The sequence below is a fragment of the Siphateles boraxobius genome, unplaced genomic scaffold (assembly GCF_051911475.1).
Source record: "Siphateles boraxobius isolate OS27281-9 unplaced genomic scaffold, OSU_SipBor_1 12, whole genome shotgun sequence".
NCBI lineage: Eukaryota > Metazoa > Chordata > Actinopteri > Cypriniformes > Leuciscidae > Siphateles > Siphateles boraxobius.
In genome coordinates this window covers 13,934,002-13,954,814 of record NW_027508722.1, presented here as the reverse complement: position 1 = coordinate 13,954,814, position 20,813 = coordinate 13,934,002, and the positions used below count along the sequence as shown (strand labels likewise).

Genomic DNA, 20,813 nt, shown 5'->3' with positions numbered 1-20,813 from the left:
AAAAGAGAATTTGAAACATCTTTCTCAGTATAGTGCTGAATAAAACCAGTTCTTATTGTTTATTGCAAAGAGAAAAAAGTAAAAGTGTTACATATCAGGAACAGATTTAAATGCAAATCTGGGTTTATTATTAAATGTGTAAACCAATACAAAAAGGTTTAGATTATATACCCCACATTTAAAGAGTACTATTTGCTTCAGCATGATAAAATTGAGTTACAAGACATGAAATATTCGCCTCCGTTGTGACATCACATATGAAACACATACACACAGAATGCGGTCCAAAGGTCTGTTGCCTGATCAGGCAGAAACATGACAGTTCATATCAGTTTGGTTTTGTCATAAGACTCCCCAGACTTCCTCAAACGCAGAACACATCTTGGCACAGGTGAGAGCTGCAGATAGAGGATAGTTACTGATGGACAAGGTCTTCTCTGTGTAGTCGACATTCACCTAAATCAGGATTGAGAAACAGAATTAAGTATGATGATTTACTTGAAAAGTGATGAAAATTCATGTTTATGAAATCATTTTCTATGCATGGAGTATATGTTAGACTCACTGCTCCATGTGCAAATGCTCCAATGACAATAGCGGCAGGTCCATCTTTAGGGACGATTGTTCTGGGACATACAGCATCTCCTGCTTTGAAGGACGTGGAAAATCGGGGGCATCCAGGTGGCAGGTGGTCCGACACTGGATTTTTAATGAGCCTCAACAAACGCTGAGAGCCATCCGCTGCTCTCACACTCAACTTGTGCAGCAGCTGGACTATAGGAGGACAAATTGTAGGACACTAAATTTACATACAGCATTACAGAATTTTTTTTTTTTTACATCAGAAGGTAACACTTTATTTTAAGGTGTTGTTACAAGTCACATGTACTTACCATAGTAATGAAAGTAAAAATTGGCCAAGCCCAAAATGGCTAAACTAAGCTATTAATTGTCTTTAACCACAAATTATTGGTTAATTAACAAAATAATGTAAGCAAGTGCACTACTTAAAAAGCCCCTGCTGTCAAAGACGAAATGACGTTTCGGCAGAAAATGGGCAGTTGTGTGTGGTGTAAATAATCACTATGAAACATGCTGAGAAATATGGGAGAATATTGCAGAATGGCTTGCTTCCAATAATTAAAAAGTTGTTATCTAAAGAGGAATGATCCGATATTTTTCAACAAGACAATGCTCCTGCCAAATTACAAAGACAACTAAGAAGTGGCTTGAGAACTAGTCCATCAGGCTCATGTTTTGGCTTGTCAGAGTCTAGATTTGAACCCTAAAGAGAACATTTGGTCTCACATTAAACTCAAACGATCTGGGAGACATTTTTCAACTACTCACAAACTGTTTGAAGCCATCAACACTGACTCTCCCTGTAAAAAGCTGTCTGCAAGTAGGAGAAGGGTCTTCCATGCTAAGTTACATTATCTACAGTATTTGTGCAATTCTTGCTAATTTTAATTTGTGATTAAAATGGTTAAGACAATTAACAGACCACTAAATATTTTGTCATTTTTGTCTTAGTCCATTTTTCTTTTACCCAGGAGTGTATAATAACCACCATCACAGTGAGGGGGACAAGTCCCAAACAATAATTGGAAAAGTACATTGGCTACAGTATTTATTTATCTTTGTTAATGTTATTTAATTAAGAAAATACATCCGTTCATTGTTTGTTCACAGTGCACTAACTAATGTTAACAAATACGACTTTTGATTTTAATAATGTATGAGTAAATGCTGAGATTGACTAAGATTAATAAATGCTGTAGAAGTGCAGTTCATTATTAGTTAAATCACATTATGCCGTTTTGAATTGAAAATATGCTATAATTTACATGATGCACGTTATTCATAACTGATTCTAATGAGACAGGAAACATTTTGTGTATTCGACATAAGAATAAGAGTAAATGTATGCATATTTAAATATTATTTGCAAATAATGTAAATTGTAATGTAAAAATTAACTTATCTTTATCTAGAATTTTCTAATTCCCTCAAATTCTTTATTTAAATAAAAAGACTCCCCTTCCCGCCAAATGTTGATTACAAGTAACTAACCCTAAACTTAACCAAATAGTAAATACATGTAGTTGATTAATATTACTCAGTTCTTATTTGTGTAATTACACTAACTACATCACTTTAAAATAGTGTACAATACTGACATTACAGTCAATGTGCAAATGGAGCCTCTATGTTAATTTACCCATCAGTCCACAAAATCGTGCAAAGGTGCGAGGAATTCTTGTCTGTGGGTTGATCTCGATCAAAACATTCTTCTCTGTGTGAATGTACACTTGCAGCAGTCCGGCTCTATTCAAAGGACTGTCCAGTAACATCAGCAGGCACTGTGGGAAAGCAGACGTGACATTCAGAGAACAGATGTGGGACAAATAAAGTCATCAGAAGATGGCTTTTCTTCTTCTTTTAACCTTCATAACAAATTCAAAACCTGCACACCGTTGAATGTAAGCTTTTTAACTAAAACCATATTGTATCTGATCAATAACTTCTCACTAATGAGTAAATGTGCAAACATGTCAGTTTTGACTGACAGCGTGACATTACCAAATATACGGCCTTTTAAAAAATCTTTAAAATTTGAACTGTTACATTGACAAAAAACAAAAAATTCTCATATATGAAATTTACAAGAAAATAATATGAGAATGAACATCATCAACTTGTCATGCTGCAATGTTCATCAAAACAATTCAGTCCCAAACGTGTTTGAGAGACATAGAATATGGGATTAATATATTGTTGAGTCAAAACCGAACTTATAATAATAAGTCTGCATTAATGACTTCATTTGCCTCTGGCCCAAATTGGCAACAACGCAAAAGCTGTTAAATAACTTTAAAAACTATCGTTTACTAAAACTATAGAATTTGTATGCATCTCCAAAAAAGTTCGATAAAAACGAACCCTGGTCTATTATGGGGATTAATATGGGCATGGTAATATTGGAATGGTTTATATGACGAAAACTAACAACATTAACGCACATTTCAAGCACTGGAGAGCTTTACCTGATGTGTGATATCAGGGCGAATCTTCCCAGGGTCTCTTCCACTCTTCATAATCATACTCTTATGCTGATCACAGTTCAGCAACTCAAATGTCTTTCCAACCTTAACAGAAAAACGTTCACATTTAAATGCTGAAACATGCGGTTATGAGAAATTGTATTATTAATGTTGTTGTATTATCAACAACACCCGCTCCAACACTAAAGTTTATATAGCCTATCTACCGAGCCTCCTTGTCTTTTACCTTTACGGTTTCAAGTGTCGCTCCTTCTAAAACAACAACAAGACGCTTTTCCGTCATCTGATCGTGCAGAGTTCTTTGGTGTTTTGCCGGTTTTGGTTCATATTCATCTAAATGCTTCAGACCACGCTTGTCTCCAGCGCGTGCAGCCATGTTGACACAGAACTACGACACCATCAAATGTACGTCACAACAACGCGTTTGTTCAGAGTGGCGCACGCTGATGACGACCTCTCTACATAATTAAAAATGTTGCTTTAAAATACTACACTACTTGACCATGCACGTGACCACCTATTAAATGAATTATGTTATTATGAAAACGATAATACATTTATAAACACAATTTTAAACACCAAAAATCGTCGATTTTTGCTAGTGTCATAATCAAAACAAACTTTCACGATACACACCCTTAAAAGAACACATCCCAAAACACAATTCTATGTTTCTTCCAAATATAATAAGTTTCACATATAAGAGTGTCATTTATGATACATTCCGACTTCAGACCTCAAACTGTATTTACACTAGAGAGTACAAGTACATTTGGAATTTACAGGGTGAAAAAATGCTCTCATTCCTTGCTAAAACTTAACATAGTTATTGTAGTAACCAGTTTAACTGTGGTATTTACACTAAGACCACAGTTACCACATATTAAACCAGTGTAACTTTATAAACAAACTAGAAAATACTGCCATATGTTTTGTAAAAATGCATGAGATTTCCTCCCGCCCATTATATATTATTTTGCATGAATTCCCCCCAAATTCTGTAAAAGCACGGTAAATCTTCAAAGTGTTATGAGAGATCATATCCACCAAGCAGCTTTTAACTGTTCATCATACTGTACATCACTTATCAAATGTAATAATATTGCCTAGATGTATATGTGACATTTTAAAACCCATAACTTATCCAGTGAATATAAAAAGGTTAGTGATCTCTGGAATGACTTTCTCCTATTTTCACTAAACATTGAGCAGCTCCAATGGTTCAATAGTCCCAAACCAGCTCCAAAAGGTCTCAGTGGAGGTGTTCCTCCCAGATTCAGTGCAGCGTTCGATTCTGGCACATCTCATGAGGAGAACTCTGAGATTTATTCAGGCAGGTCAGCAGTTTGGGGCAGAAGCCTGAGTTCGAACACAGGACTGTCACCAGGAATGAAGGTTCAAAGGGCATGAACTCATGGTAGGGGTCAGCGTCACACGTTACCTGTAACATTTGATTTGAATGTTTGATTAGCACACATGCTTGAGTGTCTATGTAATTCTCTTTGAGATTTTCTCTGTACCTTAGTAAAGGATGAGAGGAACAGGTGAATGTAAGAAAGGCCTGATAGAGATGAGTCCGTTGGATGTCTTGTGAAACTCATCTTATAAGCCTGTAAGGAACAAATATGGAATATAAAAGGTTGACAAAGACAAATGTTGGGTTACCAGAGATGTTCAGATTGGGGCTGTATGGAAGTGCTGGGGGTCTGTTGAAAAGTTTTAAGAAAAAAAAAGTAAAAGAAAAAAAAGATTTAAATAAATACAAAATAGATTTAAATAAATGGATAAAGAAATAATAAATCTAAGACTACGGTACTATAATGAGTAGAAAAACAACATAGTACTTAATGCGTTAGGGGCTGCGTTTACAGTTTTATTAAACTCCTTTGGGGTCAAGCAAAACGTCAGTGGTCCCACTCATCGTCTAAATCATACACTAGATTTAATTATATCATATGGAACCAACCCAACCGATATAGATATTGTGCCGCAAAGTGATAATGTCACTGATCATTACATGATAACTTGCATAATACGTACTGCTGAAATTTGTCATGTTGCGCCACGTTATCGACCAGGCAGAACAATCCTTCCAACCACTATAGATAGATTCTCAAATAGCTTATCTGATCTATCTCAGCTGCTCAGTGAACCCAAACAAACAGATGAACTAGAGGAAATGACTAGCAGTTTGAGCACCATTTTCTCTAGTACACTAGAAATTGTTGCAGCAATTAAATTAAAAAAGGTTAGAGAGAAAACTAAAGCACCATGGTACAACAGTGCTACGCATGTTATCAAGAGAGAAACTCGTAACTTAGAGCGTAAATGGAAACAAACTAATTTAGAGGTCTTTAGAATCGTGTGGAAAGACAGTATGTCACGTTATAAAAAGGCTCTAAAAGCAGCCAGGGCTGAGCATCTCCGCAAACTAATAGAAAATAGCCAAAATAATCCAAGGTTTTTATTCAACACCGTAGCTAGACTAAGAAATAAACAAACATCACCAGAGCAAAATATTCCGTTACAGTATAGTAGTAATGATTTTATGAATTTCTTCAATGAGAAAATAGAAAGCATCAGAAACACAATTGTAAATGTACAATCTTTTATGGTGTTTTATGATTCAGCCTCAATTATCGCCCTTCAAGAACAACTACACCGCTTTACAAATATAGGACACGAAGAGCTACATAAACTTATCATTGCATCTAAACAAACAACATGTTTATTAGATCCAATACCCACTAAACTACTGAAAGAAGTGTTACCTGTAGTGGAAGAGCCTCTTCTCAATATTATTAACTCGTCTTTATCTTTAGGTCATGTTCCAAAAATATTCAAACTGGCAGTAATAAAACCTCTCATTAAGAAACCGCAATTAGATCCAAATAACTTAGCAAATTACAGACCCATCTCAAATCTTCCATTTATGTCTAAAATAATAGAAAAAATTGTGTCCGCTCAATTGTGCTCTTTCTTACAAGAAAATGATATCTATGAAAAATTTCAGTCAGGATTCAGACCGCATCATAGCACAGAAACTGCGCTAGTTAAAATTACAAATGATTTACTTTTAGCTTCTGACCAAGGCTGTATCTCAATACTAGTTCTACTTGATCTTAGCAAAGATAACGTCAGTAGACTATGGAGTGCCGCAAGGATCGGTGTTAGGCCCTCTGCTATTCTCAATATATATGCTGCCACTTGGTAATATTATAAGAAAACATGGAATTAATTTCCACTGTTATGCTGATGAAACTCAATTATATATTTCATCACGACCAGATGAAAACACTAACTCATCTAAATTGACAGAGTGTCTCAAAGATATAAAATGCTGGATGACGTGTAATTTCCTGCTATTAAATTCAGATAAAACGGAGGTATTACTTATTGGTCCAAAAAACTACCCACAAAACCTTGTACAATAGAACTTTAATTTAGAAGGATGTCCTGTTACTTTATCCACTACAGTAACAGACCTGGGTGTTATACTAGACCGCAACTTGTCTTTCGAAAATCATATTTCACATGTTACAAGAACAGCCTTTTTCCACCGTAGAAACATTGCTAAGCTACGTAACATGCTATCTGTTTCTGATGCAGAAAAGTTAATTCATGCATTCATGACCTCGAGACTAGATTACTGTAATGCTTTATTTGCTGGCTGTCCTGTATCCTCAATAAACAAGCTACAGTTAGTGCAAAATGCAGCTGCTAGAGTTCTTACTAGGTCAAGAAAATATGATCATATAAGACCTATTTTATCATCTCTACACTGGTTACCTATTAAGTTCCGTATCAATTACAAAGTACTATTACTGACCTATAAAGCCCTAAATGGTTTAGCTCCTGTGTATTTATTGGACCTTCTATCGGCCTACAATCCATCGCGTTCTTTATGATCACTAAATTCGAAGCTTCTGGTCATTCCTAGGATATCTAATTCCACTAAAGGAGGGAGGGCGTTCTCGCATTTAGCTCCTAAACTCTGGAATAGCCTTCCTGATATTGTTCGAGGCTCAGACTCGCTGTCCCAGTTTAAAACTAGATTAAAGACGCATCTCTTTAGCCAAGCTTTCACATAATGCTTACCTTTTATACCACTGTTGAATCAGATCGAATGCATTAATATTATGAACATCAGCTATGCTAATTATCTCCCATCTGCTTTTCTGTTGTTATCTCGGGACGCTAGTCCCGAGGTAAATAGCGTTCGTCAGCTCCAGTTTGTATCCAGCCTCTCACGGAGACCTCAGATGCCCCAACACCTGCGATAAGATGACTAAACGCCTGTGAAGAGACGACTCGAAGCCTGTAAAGAGACGACTCAACGCCGGCGATATGTTATGCCCTAAATTACTACATGATTAAATAACTGTATTTTTTTTCTATGTACATTTCTGAAATGCACATTCTGTAAAGCTGCTTTGAAACAATAAGTATTGTGAAAAGCGCTATACAAATAAATTTGAATTGAATTGAATTGAATTAATACCCAGCTAATAAAATTATATTCTTATAATTTTTTCTAACATTCTTATTAAATTATGAAAACATAATTTCTGAATATTTTACAAACATCCAAAATAGTTTGAAAACATCAAAAAACGTCCAGTATTTTTAGTTTTAAAATGTTTTCTTTATATATTTTTTGTCATGCGAACATTTAGGGAACATTTCATTTAAAAATTAATATATTGGGTCTTTGAATAAGAAACTATTTAAGATGCCTGTTCATTTTTAGTATGGGGTGATCATATTTGGGGATCAGTGGCATCTAAACGATTGAAAACCCCTGGACTACAGTGAGTTAACTTACATCCAGTGCCACCTGTAGAGCAGAGTACTGCACCCAAACCTCCTGCTGTTTAGACGGGGGGAGGGAGAATGTGCCAGCCTGTCCCGGATCCTTGGTCACACTCAGATAATGAGACCACACGCACATACTCTCTGACTCTGGATTGTTGGCCTGTGTGTGTACTAGTGATGAGAAACATAGAAGGGATTAAAAACACTCAAAAACACATCACATATGCATATTCATATTGAAATCCATACCGACTTACTATTAGGAAGCAGAAGGTGGAGAAGATCTTTAGCCATCAGAGATCCCAGTGTCCCATAATTCAGTGCCCTAGAGAATATTGTAATTTATACCATGGTCTGCCTGAAAACCTGATTTTGATTAGCTGAAAGGTGTGCAATAATACTGTTTAATGCACAGGTTGTTCCAAGTCAGTTAAATCACAGGTCTATGTTAACGCTTTGCTTGCAGTAAATCGCACACATGCATGCGTCACACACGGAAACAGGAGCACAGAAACTTGTTGTCAATGTTGCTGTTTTTGAAGTAATTAAACTCACAGTTGTAGGTAATTCACACGCACATCTCTCTCTCTCTCTCGATAGGTAAATTAATTTAAATAAATGTTATAAATCAGTTTTCAAAAAGTTATTTGCCTCCACGTCGTGCATTAAAATCATTTAAAGCACAGCTAGCTGAGGATTATTCATTATGTAATCACTGTTATCTAACTTTCATACAATTATATTTATGGATCATATAAAACTAGAATGGAGTGGAGAATGAGGAATAATCAGAGTAACATTACACAATAACATAAGAACATTTTACCAACATCGGTGCAAAGTATATCAGGATACACCCAAGTTAATATTTTTACAGTTGAATGAATATTCTGTGTTTATGTTGTAATAAGATACCTGGGATATGAGGAATGGAAGAAAGGCAAAACAAACATTCCAACAGGGATGATGATGTCATTACCAGAGATGGATGGACTGATAGACAAACTAGAGGAGAGGAAAGACAGAAATGTAAAATGGATGATGATGGCATGAATTGAATATGCACCCTATCTATTTTCAAAATGCATGCCATTAATCAACGCATGTGTTTCCCTTTTCAAACAAAAACTCTAATCAAAATTTCACTGAAAGTGAAATGACAGACTTTTCCAATCATTTAGTCCGCTTAAACCCTCAATCAACCTCAAGCTCGCATTCCAATCTTCCTCCATCACTTCAACAACCGATGGAAAGATTCAAGTTTTTAATAATAATGTTCATATCAGAATTTAATATCAGAATAGGGATAACCCAAGTAAAAAAGGATATGAAAAACAAAAAGATGAGACTAAAAAGTGAATATGTTAAGGGGTCCTTCATTTCAGGGTCACACTCAGGGTCTTCGGGACCAAATGGTCCGGAAGGGTTTGATTCATATTTATTAAAAGAAAATCATATATTTTTTTTTTACTTGTTTTTTATAATATTTTTTCTTTTCTTTTTTGGTGTTTTGAGATAATTTAAGATTTATAATTAATATTTATGCAATAAATATGACCCATTTTCCCCCCATTGAATATAATAGAAAATAAAAAAAAACTTTTTTTATTTTTTTTAAAGCTGTATTTCATTTTAGAGTCAAGCCTAGACCTCATAAAAGAAATTTTTGAAATTAGATGGATGCCATCTGGTGGACAAACTGAGCATTTTAAAAATGCAAAACCCATATGTAATCTGAATTTATTCGTTTGTTTATGTATAAAAGTGTGTTTGTGTGTGTGTGTGTGTGTGTGTGTGTGTGTGTGTGTGTGTGTGTGTGTGTGTGTGTGTGTGTGTGTGTGTGTGTGTGTGTGGATGTGTCTGTTTTGCACTCTTGATGTTTTATAGATTCACCCCTTCACTGTTGTGTGCTTTTTTTCTGGATCGTGGCTGATTTGTAGATTGTACGCACAAAAAAACTCTGTATTGTCACATTTTTGCCAATTTCCCATTCATTTTCTATGGCGGGACCATTTGGACCCGAAGGCCCTGAGTGTGACCATTTTTTTTACAACCACTTAGACTATTCAAATCCTGTCCCCAATTTTTTGGGGTGTTCATATACCAAGTACCAACAAAGTCATCAAATTTCGGACCATTCCGATGAAGCTATGATTTTACACATTTTTTTATTTAAATTCTTCAGGACCATTTGGTCCGAAGAACCCCAGAGGGTTTTAATGAGTAGTTAATTAGCGATTTAGTTAATGTGAACTAAATTTGACATTCAGGTCTTTTGAGTCTTTTGAAGGTAAACCCCATTTGCATAATCCATAGATATAAAATAATATGTGCTGCAAATAACTCAGATCACATGAGCCTTTTAATGTTTAATTGAAAAAATTTACAAATGTTTATTTTGGGGGAATGGGAAAAAATTAAGTATATTAGTTAAGAAATAAAAGCAAAACCTTTATATAAATATATAACTAATAAAATCTTATAAAACATATTTTATATAAAATAAAATAAAATAATAATATATTTACTATTATAAACAACGCATATAGTACTGTGTATATAAACTGTGATTTTAAGAAGATTACCGTGAAATAATATATAAATCCAAAGAATATTTTTCTCATATTTGACATTGTGACAAAACGTTACCTTAAATTTCATTGCTAATTTGCGAGCGAGCACTCACCCTTCAGCCCGTGAGCCGTGTGAGAGAAGTCTGCACCTGCTCTTCTGCTCCAGCACAAGCATCTGCAGGTAGTTGGAGAAAAAATCCTCCTCTTTCAAATCCACCTAGTGCAAAGAGGAGGAGAAACACAGCGAATGAAGAATATTTCATTCACTCATCCGACTACACTGCTTGTTCATTTATTTATCTTCAAATGAAGCTACCTCTGCATAAAGAAGGTTGAGTTCTGTATGATTGAGATTATTTGTTTGAGTGGACAGTCTTGGATTAAGAGATTTTATCTGAAAAAAACAAGATTATCAGAACAAAATCCATCCGCAGTTTATTTTTGTATATGATTCACAACATACCTTATTCAAAATAAAGTCTGATGATTTGTTGTCCCTCCAGCTCAGATCTGTAAGTTTCTTCTTGAGGGATGAATAAACATCATGAATCAACTCATCAGCCTGGCAGAGAGAGAAAAACACTTGTGTCATTGCTCTATTAAATACATGTTCATGCATAATCAATCCTTTATTTGTTCATGAGGTCCAACCAAAATGTACCTCTTTCTGTGCATGTCGTTCTCTAATTATATGACTGAGTAAGGCGTCAAATCCTCGCTCTGTCTGCTGAACACATCGCCACCAGCGTGGCATCTCCTAAAATCACAGACAGTATAAGCGAATGAAATATATAATGCAGTCTGACTGAATCACTTCACACAAATAGGCTTTGTTGGGAATGAATCCAATGCCGACCCACCTCCTGAGTGTCTCCAGTCGCAATGGAATAGTTTCTCATTGTTTGGAAGAACCTCGAGTCCAGCGCAGGTATGAGTGTTTGCAAAAGACTAAAGATCATGTATGTGTGAAGAGGGATGCTGCAGATTTATACAGACACAAACGGAGAAACAAAACATTTGTATCATTTATCAAAATCTATCAAATTTTAAGAAACCATGCCAAAAAGTGACTTACGCGTCCATCATCTCATGCTTGACTCGCCATTGGCTGATTGTCTGGGACATGTGGATAATGTACGGGAGATTGTGGACTAAAACAATATCTGATTGGCTGATAGGAAGAGGCTGAAATATGGCTTGTAGGGAAGCAAGCCAATCAATGGCTGGAGCCACAGTCTGTGAGGGACAGGAAAAACAGCACCTTTAGAACACGAGTCAGTTACATACATTATTTGGGTTAATTACCTGATGTTCATTTTTTGTCCAGATCTATTAATGTACTCAAAAATCTAATTTATTCAAACAATAATTTGAATACACCGTCTATGATGAGGATGTTTTTAATTTCTGAAACAGAATTCACATATATTGATATTTTTGGGGGGAAAACGTCAGGGTGATCCAACTCAACTGCCCTGATATTATAATGAAGAAAAAAAGCCTAATTAAAAAAGAATCAAATACTTAAAAGGAAAACCTTATTGTGTAGTTTGGCATAAACTTGTATTATTATTTCTTTGAGAAAATAAAAATTAATCAAACTACACTGCTTATTAATATTATTTTTAAGAGTCCACCAAATCCAAGTCATGTGGTCAACTGAATTATAGGTCCAGCCAACATGCAGTGTTGTTATTAACTAAAACTGAAATAAAATGCATGAAAGCATTTAAATTGAAAGCAATTTTAAAAATGACATATAAGCACGTAACAAATTTAACAAATAACAAATTACTAAAACTTAAACTGAAAATTTAAAAATAAAAGCCAATTCAAAATATTAATAAATACTATAATAGTATATAAATAACAATACAATAACATTGTCAACATGCAGAAACATGCAGAGAAAAATCCCTGCAGACCCTCATGACTGTGTGTGAAGGTCAGTGAGTCTTTTAAAATATCACATGATTTGACCTTTTTATAACAAGGTTAGTTGTACTGTAATATAGAGCTACTGCCCAAAATGGTTAATTAATATAATTTAAATAATTTATGATATTTGTTTAAAAAAAACTTTTCACCTTTTATTATTATTTAAAATTATTATTTAAAGAAATTTTCAAAAATAATATTTATTCTTCAAATTTGGATTACAACTTGGTTAGACATATGCCATATGCCATTTTCTAGCAATTTTAGACTCAAAATTACTTTGGTAAATGTTCAGTACATTTGGTTAACAATAAATTTATATAACTACACTTTCATTTTTTGAAGTGCTTCCCCTTCTGCAATAATCAGCTGAGTGTCTTCTTTAAAAAGAGACCAACCTTAGGTATTTAAGTTCAGATCTATGCTCAAAAAGGGGGGGGGGGGGGGGGGGGGTGACAGTTAACAGGTAAAAGAAGATTGTTTTAGATTTCTTAGATTTCCCCTTTGTCTTATTTGTTATTGAGCCCTTTATATACAGTATGTCAGACAGGAAATCCAATTTACGCACAAGCACACAGACCTGTAGCTCTTGGATGGTAATTCTGTGGAAGAGTAACTTCTGACTGAGGCGGTAGGGTAGAGGGGACGTGGCCACAGCGAGAGTTGTCGACAGAGATATGTAAAGACCACAGTGCTGAGTGGTTTTAGAGGAGGGAACACCCAAGAGAGCCAAATACTGACCACAGGACGAATAGAATGGACGTAAATACTGAGAAAGAGAAGCAGAGACAGACAACAAAAGCGATGTTACCAAAATATCAAAGAAGCCTGTATAATAAGATTTTTTGAGCATTAGCCACACTAGTTATATGTAAAATCTGGTGCTAAGCTAAAAAGAAAATACATACCCGGGTACTAGCTTTGGATTTATGTGTGATGCTGTTCCAGTCAATAGGGAACTGAAAATGAGGCTCATCAATCTATGGAAATGTAATCAGACATTTTTAAACAACATAGAGGACAAAACAATCTGATAAACAAAGAATGTACCAAAATATTGAGCATTTATGTCAGGGCTGCAATACAAATCACTGCCCAAATGACTCAATGACTCAGAAAAGTCATTGTCCCATAACACCAGCAAAGGTTGATAAAAACTCATAAAAAATGACCTAAAAAACTCAGGTAGCTTTGTACAATGTTTTCTTTTGTAAAAAAAATATTTACAGTCCAATTCATAAAGAGTCCTCTTTTGTATAGATGGTAATGAAATGGAAAGACTAACATCCGTGTAAGTGTACAACTACATCTGATTGTTTTGATAGCATTTCATTTTTTAGATTCAGAATATATCTTAATATGCTATTACTGTAGAAATTTGGCAAATTGCTGTCTAGTTCAGTTTAGTATTATGTTTGGTTTTTAAATTAAGTTTAAAGGGGTCATGAATTGAGGAATAAAATTTTCCTTTTGACATGTAAGAGGTCATTGTACAATAAAAACATCCTGTAAGTTTCAGAACTCTAACTGTTATTGAATTGTTATTGCTTTTATTGAATCCAAGCTCAGAAAATGACCCGATTTGGGATTTTGTCACATGACATAATAGTGCGACAAAAGAATGCCTCTGCAGAATCAGATCAAGGCCTACTCCTACATCATCGCGTCTTTGGCCCTGCCCACTTGCGTGTTAGTGAGATCACGAGGAGAGAAGAGCGATACAGGGTCACTGGACTAAAAATAACATTACATTCCAAAGGATCCTAATGCTAGGAAAGTGGTTATTCATTTTCAACTATGTGAACGTCTCAGTAGAGCATTATTTGTTTGTTCGGTACATTTCACTGTGGATTATTTGGTAAATCAGTCGCAATTTCAGCTCAGACTTTGCAGACTTTCTGAGTTCTGGACTCACGCCAAAACTCCCATTATAATCAATGACGCCGCGCACAATGAATCTCGTTTACATTGTGTTTGCACTGTTAATTATGATGAAAGCATTTGTAAGAGTGCAGAAATCCAGTTGCAAAGACGAGATCAGTGCATTCATTCGCTCAACAGAGATGTCTGTCATCGGCTACAACAATGCTTATCGCTGCAACCTTTCATGCCATGGGAGTAGATAACCAATAATCAACACTATAATCAACACTTTTCACGATTAGTTAATCTTGACAGCTGTAATTGTAAAAACGTAGTAATTGTTTTTGAAAGAGTTCCACATTAAATATTTGAGTAACACTTTAGCGTTTACACTGAAATCTCACAAACAGAGCTTTCAAATCAGAGGGCTAAAATCAGGGTAGAACGGCCAATTTGCTCGTAAAAGAAATCAGTGCATCCCTAGAGAATGTAAACATGCAAATTGGCCTGTAGGTACATATCATTTTGGTGGTGGTTGTGTCTGAGTGAGAAAATAATTAATGTCATTTGAAAGATGTAGCCTAGTCAGTGAAATAATTTTGTTCCAAAGGAATGGAATGAATGAATGAATGGAAAAAAAATTGTAAATTAGTATTAGTGATCACCTGTATGTAGTGCTGATTGGAAGCATTTTGCTCTTCACCAGAGTCTGGCCCTACATACACACTGAAGAAAGGAAATGTGGAGTACTGGCTCATCAGCAGGGTGAGGGTGGTGTTAAAATCTTTCTGATTCCATTCACCTGATACTGCCCAGCCACCTAACTACACACACAGAGACACAGAGTGAGAGAGAGAGAGAAAGAGAGAGAATAAAAAAACAGAGCACTGGAGCAAAATACATGATGCAACATAAGCATACTTTTTTTTTTACTTTCTCTTATCCTAAAAGTGTGTGTACCTGCTGGAGTAGTGTGAGGAAGGGTTCTGAACCCTCTTTCCCTGGAGATTCTGCATCCATGCAGGTCTTGAAGAACTTCTTTGCTTTCTGTTCTGCAGCATTCATGGAAACACCCTCCTCAGGAGACTCTGATCACACAGAGACCATACAGATGAAACTGAATTTGACACATGTGGCATTATGCCCAGTACACATTGTGCGATTTTGGCCTGTCCCAGACGAAAGATGACCAATCATGGCGATTTCTGTGGTCGTGGCTCCTAAACGGTGATCCTACGTCGTACAGTGAAAGAGGTTCAAAGATGGCCGCTGTCACGGTCTTGCGACCAAAGATTGCAGCCTGCAATAATTTTCTGACAGTGTCAGAGATTTAGCATGATCATCTCTGCTTTACGTAGTAACGTTTGCTGCTACGACCTACATCTATTGACTACCCAATAGAAATGCAACATGAAATGGCGTATTGATCAACACGAAATAGCGCTAAAACTTAAAACTACTTGCCTCAAGATCCATTTGCAAAATTGGCATGTCAAATTGACTTCTTTTCCCTAGCCATAACCGCATCCACTTTTGCTTACTCTTCTTTTTTTCAGCACACATAAGAACTACAAATGCCAAAGTGCGATTCATCTTGCTCTATTTGTTTACCACTAGCACATGCTGATGATGTTTTATTCTTCTATACTACTATACTTGCGCCGTAGTCTACAATTCAATAGGTGTCATCATCATACAGTCTTCATACATGTCAAACCCAAGTTTATAAGATTCATGTCTTACAGTGTTATTTGTAATGATATTATAGTATTGCCGAAATCACAAAGTCTGTAGCAGGCATTAAATACAAAAGGTTGTCATAATCATGTCATATTTTCCATACATTTCTATTTGAATGTTTTTGTTAATGTGTCCTGAATTGATGAAATGCCCTCAGGTGAATCTTGACTTTCACCATTGAAGGGGAATGTGAAAATTGTTAGATTCTTTCAACGCTGCATTGCAGGGAAGAGAAGATATGCGATGTGGATGAGAATCTGTGGCCCGACAGATCGGGAAATTGATACATGCCATACAGAACAAGTGTGCATTTTCAATCATTGCCATTAAAACCATAGCTACAGTATAGTTTATATCAGGAAATACTGAAGTTCACTGCTATATTAAGTGTCTTGTTTGTGAACAATGACACAAAGGACTTATCATTCTGACGGCATTGATTTGTTCAGTAGCATAAATATTTTTGTTTAAAGTCCCCCTGTGGTGAAAATCAAGTTTTTAAAGTTCTTTATATGTCTTTGTGGTGTTTTTAATATGCTTTAAGACAAACCATGTGTAAATTCATAAGTCAACACCATTGCTGAGTATTTTCTCTTTAAAACTGCAGTGAACCAAAAACGCAGTTCGCAAAAACGCAGAATTTTTTTTCAAGGAAAATCTTTTTAAATAGGTCATTTTGGTGATCAGAGATGAGTTTTAAGGGATACAATTATTGACTACAAGGGGGCTTTAACTTGAGGGATGAACCAAGGAATTGGAGCAATTTACAGGCATTTGCAGGTAATCCATTGTGTAGTAGTTTTTATGAATTGTTTCAAAAATGCACTTACTGGTTTGTAAATGTTAAGGATTATTCAAGAAATGTACCAAAGCGACTGAGAAAAACGGTAAGACAAACTTTGTATGTTGACAAATTCTTGCCTGATAATTAAAAAAGTTTTTTTTAGCACAAGTGAATGAAATATAGACAGAATGATTGATAGACTGACAGAATGATAGATAGATAAATAGGTCCTGCTGGAAAAAAACCCAACTTAAATCCGCCACAGATGGTTTGCTGATTTACCTCGTGCCCCAGACTGATCGAAAATTGCAATTCAATCAATTTTTTAAAAATGCATCTTATTGATCTCGACTGATTCAGTTCTCCTTGACCTTGCATGTTTATTTTTATTTTCTTCTAATGTTTAATCAAAATGTCACCACTCAATCTTCCTTTGAAATGACAGAGCCTCCATTCAATCAATAACCAATGTATAGATCAAAGTCTGGCTGGTCTCCCTGCTTGATCAGGTGATTAGTGCCCAAAACCGTTTTAAAACTGACCAGTCTGACTGACTAGAAGACCAGCAAACCAGCTTAGGCTCAGGAAGTTAGACAGATAGAAGCAGATGTGATAACTGAAGATACTACGAAACCATTTCATTGGTTCTGGTTTATGTACAAAAGACATAGTGGAATTTCACTCACCTAGTATTTCTTTAATGGCTTTCAGTAAAGCAGTCTGTCTGTCTGGAAATTTATTTAGCCGTCCATCACTTTTTCCTTGAACATCTGCCTCTCTTCTCATCCTCACTAGTCCTCCAGTCCTCACTTGTCTTTTTTTATCCACTTCTCCATTGTCTTCATTGGAGGACCCCATGATTCTCTGTCTCTCCGTTGTGGTGGACGATCCACCTGCTCTACAAGCAAATAGGAAGTAGTCACAGGGGTGAGAAAAAGGATCCATGGCAACAGAAAAATGCTCTGATGCTTTTAGACAGGCGGGAGAAAGGCAAGGAGCAGCTGAAAGACAAGAGATAGAAATCACAACCACTGTTACCAATGATATCAAACTATACCAGAATAAGGCCTAGTTCCTAGGTTTGTACCTGATTTCAATTGTGATTCCTTTTTCAGGTGGGAATAGATGCCCAAACCTAACGTAGTTGCGAAGAGAGAGAAGGCAAAGAGAACTAATAAGCGCCAGCGGTACTTGTTGCAGCCCACTGGATTTGGCTCATCAGAACGAGGCTGTTCCTCTGGTGTCGTGACCATTTCCTGTGGGTACATATTGAGATGAACGTGTTGTTCAAAAATGTCAAGTTAAAAGCACATTTGGGAAAAGTTGGAATTCATAACTCATTGACTTTATGATGGATTGAAATTACATTAGCAGTCAATCATCCATCCACAATGAGAGAAAGTCCAAGGAATGTTCACTAAAGAACAATGATAATGAATACAATTGTCTCATTAAAAGTTAAGAGTAGTGAAATTTGCATCTAGTTTGTACATTTTCCAACCTAACACATAGCCTACAGCTACTGTAATAATTATAAACATGAAATATTTATATATTGATCTTTTTTGTGTGTGATTTTTGCTTTTATTAAGATATGTTAGTTAGATAACTGACAGGAAAGGGAAGGACCACAAACTGGGATTTAAACCCATGTTGCCAATCTGCAATGCATGTAGGAGGGTTAATAAAGGCCTTCTGTAGCGAAGTGATGCATTTTTGTAAGAAAAATATACATAATTATAACATTATAAACTGTAATCACTGGCTTCCGGTAACAGCCATAGGCGAAGTCTAGTTCCGGCAGAAGAGTGACCCGACGCATGACGTATTGACGAGCACAGAAGCGGAGAGTATAGAGCAAAACAAAACACTGGTCACGAATTAGAAGTCTAAAACAAAGAATTTTTAAAGAAAAATGTTGAGTTTGTTGCCAAGCCCTATTTGTTTGAACAGCGAGAGGCATCCACTCTCACCTAAGCTTTACCTACGCCATACGTCGGGACAGAGGTCACTCTTCCACCAGGACTTCGCCTACTACGGCCATTACCGGAAGCCAGTGATTATAGTTTATAAAGTTATGAATATGAATAATCTTTCTTACAAAAACACATCGATTCCCAGATAGCACAGATACGTCTGTAAGATGTCTGCTAAAGATCTATTAATCTGAAGACTGTCAAGCAGATCTGCTGTGTAAAAACATCTGATAAACATAATAAAAAAAGGCAGTTTTACATACATTTTAAATCTTAAACATCTTCTTGTCTATGACATCTAACAGGAAACGTCCTAGAGACGTATTGCAGATGAGAAAACATTCTAAAAATGTTCGCCTTCAGAAAGCTTTTAGCCCACTAAAAGAAAAGCTACTTTTATGATGGATGGATGCGCTTTGGGCTTCAAAATCTCAGGTAAGTTTGGCCTACTATTCACTCCCATTTTAAGCTTGGAAGAGCCAGGATATTTTTAATAGCTCCTATATTGTGTTTGGCTGAAAGAAGAAAGTGATGGGTGAATAATTTTAATTTTTGGGGGGTAAACTAACCCTTTAAAGAATTCACGAAGAAAAACAGTTCATTATGTACAATCGGCCAAGCAATAAGATAAACTCAACAATATTACAGCAGTATAAAAACTGAGGTATTTCTCAGTACAACGATAAATGGCGGCATTTACGTAGCTCCGCGTGACACATTAGCGAATATTCGTCGAGATTTTTCTCTTTTACTTTCAAACAAATTCTTTCTTTCAAACAGCTTTGTGGTGGTAAACTTCGAATTCACGCGACCTGCGCCTGCAAAACTTTTTCCGCGGGTCGCACGAATGGAAAGGACTGCATTTCACCAGTGAATTTTCGCAAAGCAACGGTATAGGCTAAATATGACCGCATATTAAATAGATAAGCGCCGCCGATTTCCTGATTTACCTGGGTGTGTGAAATGCCATGAACAACGGTGCGAAATATCTCACAGATTGACCAATCAAAATCAAGTATTCCAGTGAGCCGTAATAGAACAGCAACAACCTGAGAAGTAGGCTATCTTTCGTGAGGGCATCATGTAGATAGCAGACAGACAGTGAACCAGAAGTCTTAACTACACCACAAACAACACATTTATTATGTAGGCATATAGAGACCTTTCTGATATAAAGCAAAACTTTGTCATTTAGGCAACAATCTACTGCACACTGTTATAAGGTGGTGCAATATGGGTGACTGGAGTTTGAATCTGGTTCATTGTATTCCCTGATCCCAGCCCACCTTCTTCTGTCATTTCCTGTGACTACCACACTACCACTGTCATATTAACACTGGCAAAAGCCCAAAACTATTTTTTTTTTAAATATATTTAAAGCCTCACCTGATGAACAGCTGGGTTCTCATCCATCTTGTTCTTCTTGTGTGGCCGTTTGATCAGGATTCTTCCAGCATATTGGTCTTCCAGCAAAGCCTTCTATTTCGTCACACTGTTCCTCTTTCTATCTCTCCCTCCGTCAGCCACAAGTCGTCCAACTACTATCTTCCCTCATCACACTCTCTGTTCACTCTTTCACTGACTGATAAACATGTATGACCTGGCTTTCCACAAGACCCTTCACTTTTACTCATACATAAATGGGGCATTTCTGGATGCATTTCCTGAACTTCATCATTTCTTACATTTATCAGGACCAGAAGATGATTTTGCTCCAAAATCCATCAATTGGATTAAATCAACCAAGTTAAACATGGGAAAACAAACATTAATTGAAAAAATAAAGAAAAAAAGCTGCATGTGCATTTTTAAAGCTTCATCGGTGCAGGAAGTGGCATTGTTAATATTCATAAATATTCACATTTTTACATACGTCGACAGTCCTGACTATCAGTGGCGTATGTGAAGCTGGTGCGGGCTGATAAGAATTGAGGGGGTGTGAGAGGAGCAAAACTACAAAAGAGCACGTCACACATTGCGTGGGAACGAACATATTTGGAAGCCGTCACATGGCGAAAACGTAAACACATACGGATCTTCAAAAATACACATCACTAAG

At 36.1% G+C, this 20,813-nt stretch overlaps 2 protein-coding genes across 4 annotated transcripts; both read right to left on the bottom strand.

The window, feature by feature from the left end:
- Positions 1–20: 20 nt before the first annotated feature.
- emg1 (EMG1 N1-specific pseudouridine methyltransferase) lies at positions 21–3,742 on the bottom strand. Its single transcript, XM_077209034.1, has 5 exons — positions 3,292–3,742; positions 3,048–3,149; positions 2,222–2,363; positions 566–774; positions 21–456 (listed from the first exon to the last, which is right to left on the bottom strand). Exons 1-5 carry the CDS (start codon positions 3,439–3,441, stop codon positions 343–345), a joined length of 717 nt encoding a protein of 238 aa, XP_077065149.1. The 5' UTR covers positions 3,442–3,742; the 3' UTR covers positions 21–342.
- On the bottom strand, positions 3,733–20,649 carry kel (Kell metallo-endopeptidase (Kell blood group)). Of its 3 annotated transcripts, none has more exons than XM_077209028.1 (18): positions 20,141–20,649; positions 17,866–18,034; positions 17,465–17,676; positions 15,215–15,342; positions 14,920–15,078; positions 13,300–13,371; positions 12,972–13,160; positions 11,529–11,689; positions 11,314–11,431; positions 11,115–11,210; positions 10,917–11,015; positions 10,770–10,847; positions 10,567–10,670; positions 8,796–8,885; positions 8,138–8,205; positions 7,891–8,051; positions 4,586–4,675; positions 3,733–4,506 (listed from the first exon to the last, which is right to left on the bottom strand). In XM_077209028.1, the coding sequence occupies exons 3-18, from the start codon at positions 17,634–17,636 to the stop codon at positions 4,342–4,344; spliced, it is 1,950 nt and encodes a 649-aa protein (XP_077065143.1). In that variant the 5' UTR covers positions 17,637–17,676; positions 17,866–18,034; positions 20,141–20,649; the 3' UTR covers positions 3,733–4,341. The 3 variants fall into 3 exon arrangements, with proteins under 3 accessions (XP_077065143.1, XP_077065126.1, XP_077065136.1); XM_077209011.1 differs by having other exon boundaries at positions 17,465–17,779; positions 20,141–20,580; XM_077209021.1 differs by having other exon boundaries at positions 17,465–17,671; positions 20,141–20,251.
- Between the last annotated feature and the right edge of the window lie 164 nt (positions 20,650–20,813).